The 13,184-nt window shown below is 34.0% G+C and overlaps 1 protein-coding gene across 2 annotated transcripts in view; it reads left to right on the top strand.

Moving 5' to 3' along the window:
• Positions 1–13,184, top strand: part of SMC1B (structural maintenance of chromosomes 1B) — a 161,015-nt gene that overhangs the window by 58,391 nt on the left and 89,440 nt on the right. For both annotated transcript variants that reach the window (XM_077169162.1, XM_077169161.1), the window contains 2 exons: positions 2,904–3,089; positions 4,733–4,912. In XM_077169162.1, coding sequence (XP_077025277.1) covers positions 2,904–3,089; positions 4,733–4,912 — 366 coding nt within the window. The remainder of the gene's footprint in view (positions 1–2,903; positions 3,090–4,732; positions 4,913–13,184) is intronic.

Genomic DNA, 13,184 nt, shown 5'->3' with positions numbered 1-13,184 from the left:
CTAGGTTAATGGTGTCCAGTTGTTTGGTCAAGCAAGTACTGCCTAATTATTACTGATTGTGAGAATATTTTATGGATTTACGTCATCAGTAAGTTGATTGCATCTGTGTCTGATTACATCTGCAATCAGACGAGATTGCCTTCAACAATGAGAGATGTCTCTTCTGATCAGTTGAAGACCTTAAAAGGAGAACTGATGATTTCAGGAGTCAAAAAGAAGAGTTTCCATCTGTACTTCAGGCAGCCAGCTTCTCCTGGGGAATTCATTGAAAATCTTCGTCGATTTCCCAGGTTGTGGCCTGCCCTACATAATTCAAACTGTTCTATCCCCACAGTTGCATGAACTAGTTCCTACAGTAAGTTTCATAAAATTTACATGTAATATGCCGTCAGTTCTTTTTCCTTCGAGAGCCCTGACTAATATAGATCTGAAAAGGCATTTTTCCGAAGATACACGAATGGCCAGTAAGCCTACAAAAAAAAAATGCTCAGCATCCTTAATCATCAGGGAAATGCAAATCAAAATCACAGAGAGACACCACTTCATGCCCACTTAGGATGGCTATAATAAAAAGCCATATAACATTGGTGAGATTGTGGAGAAACTGGAATGCTCATAAATTTCTGGTGGGATTGTAAAATGGTACAGCTGCTTTGGAAAACAGTCTGGCATTTTTTCAAAGGATTAAACATAGAAATATGACCCAGGTATTCCACTCCTAGGTATATACCCAAGAGAAGAGAAAACACATGTCCCCACAGAATGTAGCAATATTCTTTCATTTTATTTATTTATTTATTTATTTTTACATGGGCAGGCACCGGGAATCGAACCCGGGTCCTCTGGCATGGCAGGCAAGCGTCCTTGCCTGCTGAGCCATTGTGGCCCGCCCAGAAATATTCTTCATACTAACAAAATATGGAGACAACCCAAATGTCCATCAGCAGGTATGTGGATGAACAAAATGTGGTATATCCATACACCTATAAAAAGAAATTAAGTACTGATAAACTCTACAACGTGAATGAACCTTGAAAACTACAAAGTGAAAGAAGCAAGTGAGAGAAGCAAGTCACAAAAGATCACACAGTATATGTTTTTATACTTAAGGAATTCCAGAATACAGAAATATGTATTGGTGGAAAGTTGATTAGTGGTTGCTTTAGGTTAGGGGAGAGAACAAAGGAGAGATAAGAGGGTGATGATAAAAGATATGGGTTTCTTCTTGAGGTGATGAAAATATTCCAAAGTTATCATGGTGATGGTTGCACATATATGAATATGCTAAGAATCATTGAATTGTACACCTTAAAGGGGTGAATTGTATGATGTGTGAAATATATCTCAATAATGCCGCTTTAAAAACACTAATGAATTAGGGAAAACAAACCTCAGATGTTCTCAGAACAGAGAGAACTCAGATATTCAAGCAAAGAGTTTGCATAGCCTTAATTGAGCCCTCTCACCCCTTAGGCTCATCCCAAGCCTTAGACTTTAAAAGATTGTATAGAACATGAAATATTTAGTCTGTCAGCTGTTGTTCAGAGGATATAATGACCTCATTTCTGAAAGAAGGAAATCAAAAAAGTTACCCATTCCTACAAATTAAAGGTCTAAAGAGAGCTGACCACATTAAAGATAAACGAGGTGAAAATAATTGGATAGCAGCTGTAAGTGCACATAATAGTAATAAAAAGAAATTGAGTATTGTAAAACATTTAGAAGTTGAAGAACCCAGTCTGGAAGAATGTTACAGAACAAAATCTCCCATAGTTGTTATGTGCTATGGAGAATTTAATGAGATCTTGAACATAGAATAAAACAGAAAGGGAAATTGTAGATGTAAGAAAAAAAAATCAAGAACAAAACATTATTACTGAACTATTAAATACAGTAGGTATAGCAAGGAATGGGTTGCTGAGCTAAAAATCAAATTGACCCAGAAGACGGGCTTGAGATAATCACAGATTGAAAGGAGAAAAAAAAAAAGACAAAAGAGATTAAAACAATTGTGGCAAAGATAATAAATATGAAAGACAAAAATGATCTATCATAAGGAAATTGACATCTCTGAAGTAAAACCTAAATAATGAAAGACAGCATCCAGGGTGGGCCACAGTGGCTCAGTGGCAGAGTTCTCACCTGCCATGACGGAGACCAGGGTTTGATTCTCGGTGCCTGCCCATGCCAAAAAAAAAAAAAGAAATCCAAAAATATAAGACCGATTCTTCATATGTTGTAGGGATGATTGAAATAAGAAGGTTGACATTCACATATTTCCTACTAAAGTTTTAAACTTTAGTCTAATTCTTGATTATTTTTCAGATCTCAGCTCAAATAACACTTCTTTGTCAGAAGCCTTCCCTGACTTTTTGAGGCCCAAGTGGTCCCATTATATACTCTTAGAACGTTCTGTACTTTCTGTCACAGTGTCTATTATTAAACTCTATATACATATGATTATTAATAATTTATGTCTTCCTTTCAAAACTGAAAACTTGAGGTCAGAGATAATCTGCTCTGTTCAGTGAAGTTTATGCAGTATCTAGCTCAGTTACTGCATGTAGCAGGGGACTCGTAGATTCTTGTTTACTGAATACAGGAGCAGATGCATATTATTTCATTACTATAGCTTTATTAAATATATTAATGCTTTGGCAGTTAATATTCGATAAAGCCATTACTCCTTTCTTAAATGAAGTGTGGTGTCATAATGTGATATTTAGATGGTTATTTCTTAGTGAAACTTTGGTCCATTTGAATGCAATCTCTATTAAATTTTGGTATTCACATTTTTATAAAATTAGTTTTTGGTCTATGCTGCTTTGTTACATTAGAAAACAATGGATTCTATGTTCCTCATTAACGTATGGTTTTTCTCTTCTTTTCTGAAACCTACTAAGTTTGGAAGACTGCTTGACCTGTGTCATCCTATTCATAAGAAATACCAACTAGCTGTTACTAAACTTTTTGGCCGGTACATGGTTGCCATTGTTGTAGCCTCTGAAAAGGTGGCAAGAGATTGCATTCGATTCCTGAAAGAGGAAAGAGCTGAACCAGAGACATTCCTTGCCCTGGATTACCTTGATGTAAGACATTTTCATCGTTCAGTATTTAGTAGTGATAAAATCTTGACAAATGTCTTTGTTGCCTAAAACTATGGTAGTGATTGAAAAATTGAAACTTGGATGCTTGTCATTCAAATCGTTGGTGTTATTGCATTTACAGGCCAAGAATAATATTAATAGGTACTATCTTTCTTGACCTCATACCATTTCTTCCTAATCTAGTTTGCCATACTCCTACCTTGGTGATTTTGACGTCATTGTTTTAACAGTGTACCATTCTGCTTACTAGCCAGCAATTGATTTTGCTCTATAGCAAAGTCCACGGAGATTGACAAGATGTATAGTCTCTGGTGAAATGCCAACCCAGAGTCCTGTTTAAATATTAGCACTAGTGTAAATGTTTAGCATTAGGTGGGGCAGGATAAATTTTTGAGCCCTGAGGTATGTATTGAGAAATTTTAGAGTATCCAAAATCTAAATGACTGAAACAGGAACTTTGTCATTCTCCTGACTGAGCTCCTTCAGTGATTTTTTTTTCTTTGCCTATAAAGAAAATGTTTTGTTTGGTCCAGTGTGCAGGACCACAAACTGCAAGCAGAATGTATGGAGGCTAAGAGCATGTGCCCTAGAGTTGGACTGTCCTAAATTTGAATCTCAGCTCTACTTCTCATTAGCTCTCATTGATTCGTTCTTAATTTTTCTGAGCTTCACTTTCTTCATCTGTAAAGTAGAGGAATTAATATTTACCTTATTGGATCATTGCAAGAAATCATCAGTAAATAAACCTGTAAAGCCGTAGTACGTTGCCTAGTGCACATGCTCAATAAATGCTAGCTATTGTTACTTTAAGGGTCTACAAATGCCTTTTGCCCTGCCATGCTTTGCTTACCTATAACTTTTCCCCACTAAAGTTTCTTACCCTCATTCATCTTCCTGTTCACATCTTGTTTTATTAATTCCTTGCTTGAGATTTTTTTTCAAGGTACACTCATTTTTTAAAAATCTAATAAAGAAATGTATCAAATATGAGGGGAATACTCCTACACCTCAATGTTGAATCTCTACACTTTAATGGTAACTACTTTAGATTGCTTCCATATAAAACCCATTTATATACATCTATATTCCCAAGTACCCATTGGTTATAGATAGGATTTTTAAAATTTTTCTTTGTTTCACAAAAATTAGATCATAACTGCTTTTTTCAATAATACATTGCAGACACTTTTTAAATCTATTTGTAAACCCAACATAAAGTCATGTTCAAGAGGTTCTGAAGACTTTCCTGATCATTTAACCTAAAATGTTGTGTTTTAAGTTCCATAATATTGTGTCACTCTTTTGCATCTTATCTAATTGGTATTATCTTGCACAGATTTGATGATTTTAAAAACATGGAACACATCTGCATTGTTGTGTCTCCTCTAGTTAGTGCATAGAGTTTTGTTTTGAGCTTTCTGTTTTTTTTAACATTACACCTGAGCCAATGGTAGGTTATAGTTCATAGGGTTCTTGTCAAACTTTTACATGTATATGAGGCATACTATTTACTAATTTTTTGCTGTCAGGTTTATTCATGTTTTGTGAGAAGGAATGCAATGAGCATTTGGTTTTTATTTTAATGTATCTAATATGTCAAGTATTTTTAAACCTTTGACTTTTAGATCAAGCCAATCAATGAAAGATTAAGGGAGATTAAAGGCTGTAAAATGGTGATTGATGTTATAAAGACTCAGTTTCCTCAGCTGAAGAAAGTGATTCAGTTTGTGTGTGGAAATGGCCTTGTCTGTGAGACTGTGGAAGAAGCAAGGCATATTGCATTCGATGGACCTGAAAGACGGAAAGTAAGAAAGAGGCTTGGATTGTGCTTATAAATTAAAGCAGTATTTGTAAAACTAACTTAGATTTTATGCACATACACACAAATATTTATATATGCTTTCATGTGTTCTCTTATGTAAGGAAAAAGCAATATATAACCCAAGGTGGCTATAGCATCCGTAGTTTTTGTAATATTTAGTTGTTTTTAAAAAAGATTATTTGTGTAACATTTCCTGATATCATGAATTACATTTTGGAAATTAGATTTATTGTATTCAGATCATTAAGATATTTAAATATTTATTTACTTGATAAGGAATAAATGTCTTTGCTAAATTTTTTGATCTCTGCATTTACAAATACAAGGAATATACATTATATGAATACCAGGAAATATTTTAGGTACTTACTTGATATTCTGGATTTATTCTACCATAGCTTATTGGAGATCTTAACTGTCCTTTTATACATTCAAGATCTTAATATATTTGAAATCATAAAAGAGCACAATTTAAATGATATTATTTAATACTAATTGCTCAAGGAAATAATTTTGGTTTTTAAAGTAAATATGGTTTTTCTCTCAGTTTGATAGAGTTTGTATTTAGTTGAGCAGTGTTAAATTCCTCAAATTACCTGACATAATTTTTCTTAGTTTTTTTTTTTAACTACATTTGTGATGAAGTGTAACATAATACTTAAGGGGATAAACTATGAAGTAAGACCAGTGATGTTACTTAGAAATTAATTATGTGACTTTAGGCAAGTTTCTAAGCCTCTAATTTTAGTTTTCTTACCTAAAATCTAGAGTTTTAGGGTTGTAAGAATTAAATTAATATTTAAATGCTGTTACAGTGCCTGGCTCTCAAAAAGTGGTAATTATTTTTTTATTTGTCAATGCATCTGATCTGAAATATCCAGAATTGAAAACTAACACAAAATCAGCTATTTTTGAGGTGGGGATTTTCAAGGTTTCATTGCTTGATTTGTCTAGCATGATTAATTTTTTATACATTTTAGCACTTCTTTCAGTAATCTTAATGAAAATACAATTGCTGTCTTTTAGTAATATTTTTAATTTCTACATATTAAACTAAATGAGGTGTAATTAAATGAGCTTCTAAGGTATCTTCTTTATTTTGCTACCTTTATAACTATATTAAAATTGATTTTTGTATATTTATGATAAATGATATGTAACATTAACTTTTGCAGGTTTGTATGGTCAGTTTGAAAAATCATAATGAAGATAAGCCTGTCTTCCTTCCTTTATTCATTCAACAAGTATTTATGGTTTCTATCTTGTTCACAAATAATATGCTTTACCTCTTCGGTTATATCTTGTTCTTATCATTATTTCAAAATGATAACTTTATTTTTCTTAATGTCTGCATTCCAGGCATTTTTATCTTCTTGCAATGACTGTTATTCCACCTTCATTATTATTCTAGTTTTTTCTCTGCTTTAGGATGGGTAAAACCTTTCGATACTTATCACATTTTCACCAAAATTATGTCTGCTCAAATTTTTATTTTTGATTTTCCGTAGACTTAATGTTTTAGGATTTTCCTTGTTCATATACTGCAAATGACATCATGAAATAATATTTTGGTTAGTTTATAAGCCAAAGTTTCAGTAATTCTGCTAGCTATCATTTGGTCACGAGATAACCGAGATAACGTAAAATTTTAATTTTAAAAAACTTTTTATATATCAAGTTTTTAAAATCTAGAATCTTTTTAGATACATATAATTATTCCATCCATAGCCCTTAAGCAGTGATTATAACAATTATTTGCTTTTTTTCTCCCACAGACTATATAGGTGTTTCTCTAGAATAGTATTTAGAAAGATCTATTTATGCTCTCCCCTTTTAATGTGGTAGAGCAAAGGACAGACCCAGAAAAATGTCAATAAATAGCTGGATACCTTGTGAAAAGATCATTTTTCTGAAAATGTCCCACATTGAACAAGAGAGAATAACAGCACAGGGACACTAAGTTAGAAAAACTAGGTTCTACCTGGAATAAAATATGTATGAATTTAAACCTTATACCTTATGTAAGAATGAATTCCATGGGGATTAGAAACATAAATGTAAAAAAAAGAAGCCATAAAAATGTTAAGTGAAACCATGGGAAAGTGTTTTTTCTTAGAGTGTATGGGCTAGGAATCAAACCAGGTCTCCTCTATGGCAGGTGAGAATTCTACCACTGAATTACCCCTGCACCTGGAGAATTCTGTCACTGAACTACCCATGCACCTCCAGGAAATTGTTTCTTAGTCTCAGAGAAGAGAAGGCCTTTCTAATATGACTAAACCAAACAAAAACAAGCAAAGCTTTAAAAAATGAGTAAATTAACAAAAACTTTAAAAATTTCTGCATGTTAAAACCCACTATAAATAAAATCAAAAGACAAATGAAAATTGTAGGAAGTATTTACAACTTATAGTAAAGAGCAAATTTTCCTACGTATTGAAAATGAAATAAACAAGAATGCTATAGAAAAATGGACAAAGAGTATGAGCTAACTTGTCAAAAAAGATAATACAAATAGCTCTTAAGGCATGAGAATGCAACCCCTCTTATTAATATGGGAATGCATATTAAAACTAGGTTGAGATACTATTTTCACCTATGAGGTTGACCAATATCAAGAAGTTTGATAAGACTTTATGGGAAAAGGAACACTTAATTTATTGCTGTGGGAGTGTAAATTTGTACCAACTCTGTGAAAGGAAATTCCTACAGTTCTCTGTTTTTTAAGAATTTAGCATACAGCTAAACTCACATGTATATGAAACAATGTATGCAAAGTTTGTTAATTGAACCATATTGTGTAATAGAAAAAATTGAAATAATCCAGTTATCTATTAGTACAAAACTAATTCAATATAAAATTTTATGCATTCATAGACTACTGTGCAACCTTGAAGAATGAAGCTCTTTATTTAAAATATCTCCAAGATATATTCAGTTAAAAAAGCAATATGTAAACTAGTGTATAATATGTTTTCATTTATGTAAAAATGGGGAAAGAAGATATGAACGTATGTATTTACTTTCATATGAAAAAATATTTCTTGACGAATACACAAGAAATTGATAAACACTGATTACCTCTGGGGATGATAACTGGGTGGATGGGAACTGGTCTGTCAGGGAAACTTTTCACTCCATACTTTTTAGTACCTTTTGAATTTAGAACCATGTGACTTTATTTCCCATTCAAAATATAAAATAAAATGTTAAAGTATACTGTTTTTCATTCTAATGAAAGGTAACTTAAATATATGTAATCTGCATAATACAAAAATTATAAGAACCTATCTTTGCAGCTTATAACATGGAAACAATATTTCTTGAAACAGTTGACATTGCTTTAGATGTAGGGTTGGTTATACAACAGAACAAGTTTTTTATGCCAAATAATACATTTTTTTTATGGGTCTGTACCCTCTGAGACTTTTTAAAATGCTATTTAAAATTTCCCCCAACTCCTTTTTTTATATGAGATCCCAATTGTGCCAGTGAAGATATTTTTCAAGAATATATGGGGTGCACAGGAGGTTCAATGGTAGAATGCTTGCCTTCCATGTGGGAGACCCAGGTTCAATTCCTAGACGACACACCTCCCCCCACCCCAAATAAAAGGGAAGGGGTAGATTATATGCCCCACATGTAGGCATTGTAATTACTCCACTGAGAAAATCAGTTACTACAAATTAAGGAAACTGCATGTTGGAGGGGATAAGATTGTCTTTCCTGGAATAGGAATTTGATTATAAATCAAGTGAAAATAGATTTTTTCATGTTTGAAACTACATTTACTTTTTTAAATGCAATTTTATTGACAGATATTATATATTCATATACCATACAATCTTCTAAATTGTACATTCAGTGGTTCACAGTATCTTCATATAGCTGTGCATTTGTTATTACAATCAGTTTTTGAGCATTTTCATTACTCCAAAAAATAAAAAAAAAAGTAAAAGTAGTAAACACCCAAAGCATCCCATACTCCCCTTTTCCTTATTATATATTTACTTTTTGTATTTCTTTTTTCTTACTTATCTGTCCACACACTTGATAGTCAGTCAGAAGTTTTTTATAATAACACAGTCACACCTTAAAAGCTCTATAGTTATTCAGTCATCTTCAGAAATCAAGGCTTTAAGATGCAGATGTTCCAAGAAATGATCATGATGATGAATATGCAACTATGTGATGATATTGTGAATTACTGATTATATATGTAGACCATAATGATTAAAAGTTACAAATGTTTTAGTTTTTGTTTGGTGTTTTTTGGTATTTTTAAAAATAAATTTAAAAATTAATAAACAAAAAACAAACAAACAAAAAGAATCAAGACTTTGGATTACAGTTCAACATTTCAGGTATTTCCTTCTAGCTACTCCAATACAACAAAAACTCTAAAGGGATATTTATATGCTGCATAAGAGTACCTCTAATATGACCTCTCAACTCTGTTTGAAATCTCTCAGCCACTAAAACTTTATTTCTCTTTCCCCTTTTGGTCAAGAAGTCTTTTTCAATCCCACAATACCAGAACCAGCCTCATCCCTGAGAGTCATGTCCCATGAAGTGAATTCACTTGCAGAGTCGGCTTAGAGAAAGATGCCACATCTGAGCTACAAAAGAGGTTCCCTGGGGTTGACCCTTAGGCACAATCATAAGTAGGCTTAGCTTCTCCTTTGCAGGGATAAGTTTCATAAGGACAAGCCCCAAGATGAGGGCCTGGCCCATCAAATTTGTAGTCCTCAATGGTTGCAAAATTATCAGGTCTTCCCCAGGCGAGGAAGTTTAATATTTTCACCTTTTTCCCCAGTCTCTCAAGGGGGCTTTGCAAATACTTTTTAATCCTCCATCCAGATTACTCTGGGATGTATTGGGTTATCACACCAGCCTGCACAAACCAACAAGATCTCACTCCCTACTCAAGGTTCCATGTAGTTTGGTATTTGAATAAGCTGACTGTACAAGTTAAATTAGATAGTGTGCTGCCGAAAATATAAATTTTGCCTCAAAACACGTCTTCCTTTGGTCTCACACAGAAATTGAAGTTTTAAAATAAAGTCAATATCATCCTTTACGCTTTACTCTGATTTACCTTAGTTCTACCTAGATCAGCTTCATTCATAATCTCTAGTGGAAGTCGGATCACTTTTTCAGTGTTTTTAACATTTACTGTATGTAGTGATGCTGATTTTCATAGCTGCAGAACTCTAGCTCTGAGTCTTAGATGTCACACAAATACCTAAAGTTGCAGTGAACAACCAGGTTATATACAAATGGCGCAATCTCTGAATTTACAAATAACAGTTACAACTTCAGAATAGGTGTGACTGCTGTAAGAGCTTATAATATAGGAATCTTTACAATAGGCCTTCATCTGACAACCTATGCTCTCAAATTCAATTCTCAAGAGTTGGCACATTGTAGTTAGCCCATATTAATGAGGCGTTATATTTGTCTTTTTGTTTCTGGCTTATTTTATTTGGCATACTGTCCTCAAGGTTCATTTGCCTAGTGCGTGCCTCACAACTTCATTCCTTTCTGTAGCCACTCAGTAGTCCACTGTATATATACACCACAGTTCTCCCTTGCATTCCTCAGTCATTGTACGCTTACACCACCTCCATCCATTGCAAAACTTGAACACTGCCACCGAAACCACCAGTGTGCGAGTGTCCATTTATGTTCTGCTCTCAGTTCCTCCAAATATACACCTAACTGGGGTTGCAGGATCATACAGCAACCCCACTCCTAGCTTCCTGTGGAGCCAACACACTGCCCTCCAGAGAGGCTGCACCACTCTACTTCCCTACCAGTAGTGAATTAGTACATCTCTCTCTCCACATTTTCTCCAGCACTTATCTCTCTGTTCGTTTTTAAGCAGTTTTATTCACACATCATGCACTCCAACCTAAGTAAAAAATAAATGGTTTCTGGTATAATCAACATAGCCATACCATCACCACCACAATCTATATGGAGGAATTTCCATTTCTTACACAGAGAATCCCATACCTCTCTTTCATATTCCCGGCTTATTGACATTTAGCATATTGCCCGTATTATATTTAATGGGAGCATATTACAATTTTACTCTTAGCTATAGGGCCTACTTTGCACTGATTTTGTCCCCATCCCCAATACCATCCCATTTTCAACACCTTGCAATGTTAATACTCATTTGTTCTCCCTCACACAAAAACGTTCTTATATTTGTACATTTAATCATCATCATTGTCCACTCTAGGCATTGCTAGTGGATGAATTATACTGTCCCAGGCTATATCCTCTGTCTTTCCTTCTAGTGTCATACATGCCCTCAGCCCTCCTCCCTCAATCATACCCACATTCAGCTTCGTTCAGTGTACTTAAAATATTGTGCTACCATCAGATAGTATTGTGATATCCATATCTGGATCTTTACAGTCAGTCCTATTGAACATTCTGTACTCCTTCAGTATCAAATGCCCAATCTCTATCCTCTTTCTATCTCCTGATAACCTGTCTTCTTAACTTTGACCCTCAAAGTCAACTCATTAATAGTAGTTCATACTAGTGAGACCATAAAGTATTTGTCTTTTTGTTTCTGGCTCATTTTACTCAGCATTGTCTTCATTGTTCATCCACATTGTTAACGTGCTTCATGACTTTATTCTGTCTCATAATTTCGTAATAATTCATTGTATATAAATACCACAGTTTGTTTAGCCACTCATCCGTTGATGGACATGTGGGCAGTTTCCATCTCTGGAAGTTCAAATGTCTGTGTTCTTGCCTTCAGTTCCTCTGAATATATACCTAATAATGGGGTTGCTGGATCATATGGCAATTCTATACTTAACTTCCTGAGGAACTGCCAAACTGCCTTCCAGAGCCATTGCACCATTCTATATTCCACCAACAGTGAGCAAGTGTGCCTCTTTCTCCGCGTACTCTCCCAACACTGTAGTTTTCTGGGTTTTTTATAGGGGCCATTCTAGTAGGTGTGAGATGATATCTCACTGTGGTTTTAATTTGCATTTCCCTAATAGGGAAGTTGAGCATCTTTTCATATGTTTTTGAGCCATTTGTATTTCTCCTGAAAAATGTGTGTCCATGTCTTTTGCCCATTTTTTAATTGAGTTATTTGTCCTTCCGTTGTTGAGTTGTAGAATCTCTTTGTATATTCTAGATATTAAATCCTTATCTGCAATATGGTTCCCAGGTCTTGTATACCATTGTGTAGGCTGCCTTTTAACTTTCCTGATAAAGTCCTTTGATTCATAAAAGTGTTTAATTTTGAAGAGATCCCTTTTATCTATTTATTGTTTCATTGCTTGCACTTTGGGTGTAAGGTCTAGGAAACTATCTCTTATCACAAGATCTTTAAGATAATTCCTTATATTTTCTTCTAAATGTTTTATGGTCTTAGTGCTAATGTTTAGGTCTTTGATCCATTTTGCGTAATTTTTGAATAAGGTATGAGATATGGGTCTTCTTTCATTTGTTTGGATATGGATATCCAATTTTCCAAACAACATTTATTGAAGAAGGTGCTCTGTCCCAGTTGAGTTGGCTTGACTGCTTTATCAAAGATCAAGTGTATGTAGATGAGAGGATCTATTTATGAACACTCAATTCTATTCCATTGGTCAGAATCTTTATGCCAGTACCATACTGTTTTGGCCACTGTAGCTTTTTACAGTCAGGTAGTGTGAGACCTCCCAGTTCATTTCTCTTTCTCAAGATATTTTTAGCTATTCAGGGCACCCTGCCCTTGCAAATAAAGTTGATTATTGGTTTTTCCACTTCTGCAAAATAAGTTGTTGGGATTTTAATTGGTATTGCATTGAATCTATAAAGCAAATTTGGGTAGAATTAACATCTTAACTATATTTAGATGACAACTTAACTTCCAATCCATGAATATAGTATGTCCCCCCATTTATTTCAGTTTCCTTTGATTTCTTTAAGCAGTTTCTTGTAGGTTTCTGTGTATAGATCTTTTGTGGCCTTTGTTAAATTTATTCCTAAGTATTTTATTCTTTTGGTTGCTGTTGTAAATGGGATTTTTTCTTGATTTCCTCCTCAGATTGCTCATTACTAGTGTGTAGAAACACTACAGATTTTGGGGTGTTGATCTCCTTGCTGTACTCATTTATTAGCTCTGGTAGCTTTGCTGTTGATTTTTCAGGATATAACATCATGTTATCTGCAAACAGTGAAAGTTTTACTTCTTTCCTTTCCAATTTGAATGCCTTTTATTAATTTTT

The sequence above is a fragment of the Tamandua tetradactyla genome, chromosome 7 (assembly GCF_023851605.1).
Source record: "Tamandua tetradactyla isolate mTamTet1 chromosome 7, mTamTet1.pri, whole genome shotgun sequence".
Taxonomy (NCBI): domain Eukaryota; kingdom Metazoa; phylum Chordata; class Mammalia; order Pilosa; family Myrmecophagidae; genus Tamandua; species Tamandua tetradactyla.
Note: the sequence above shows the minus strand (reverse complement) of the source record. Positions and strands in the feature narration are given on the sequence as shown.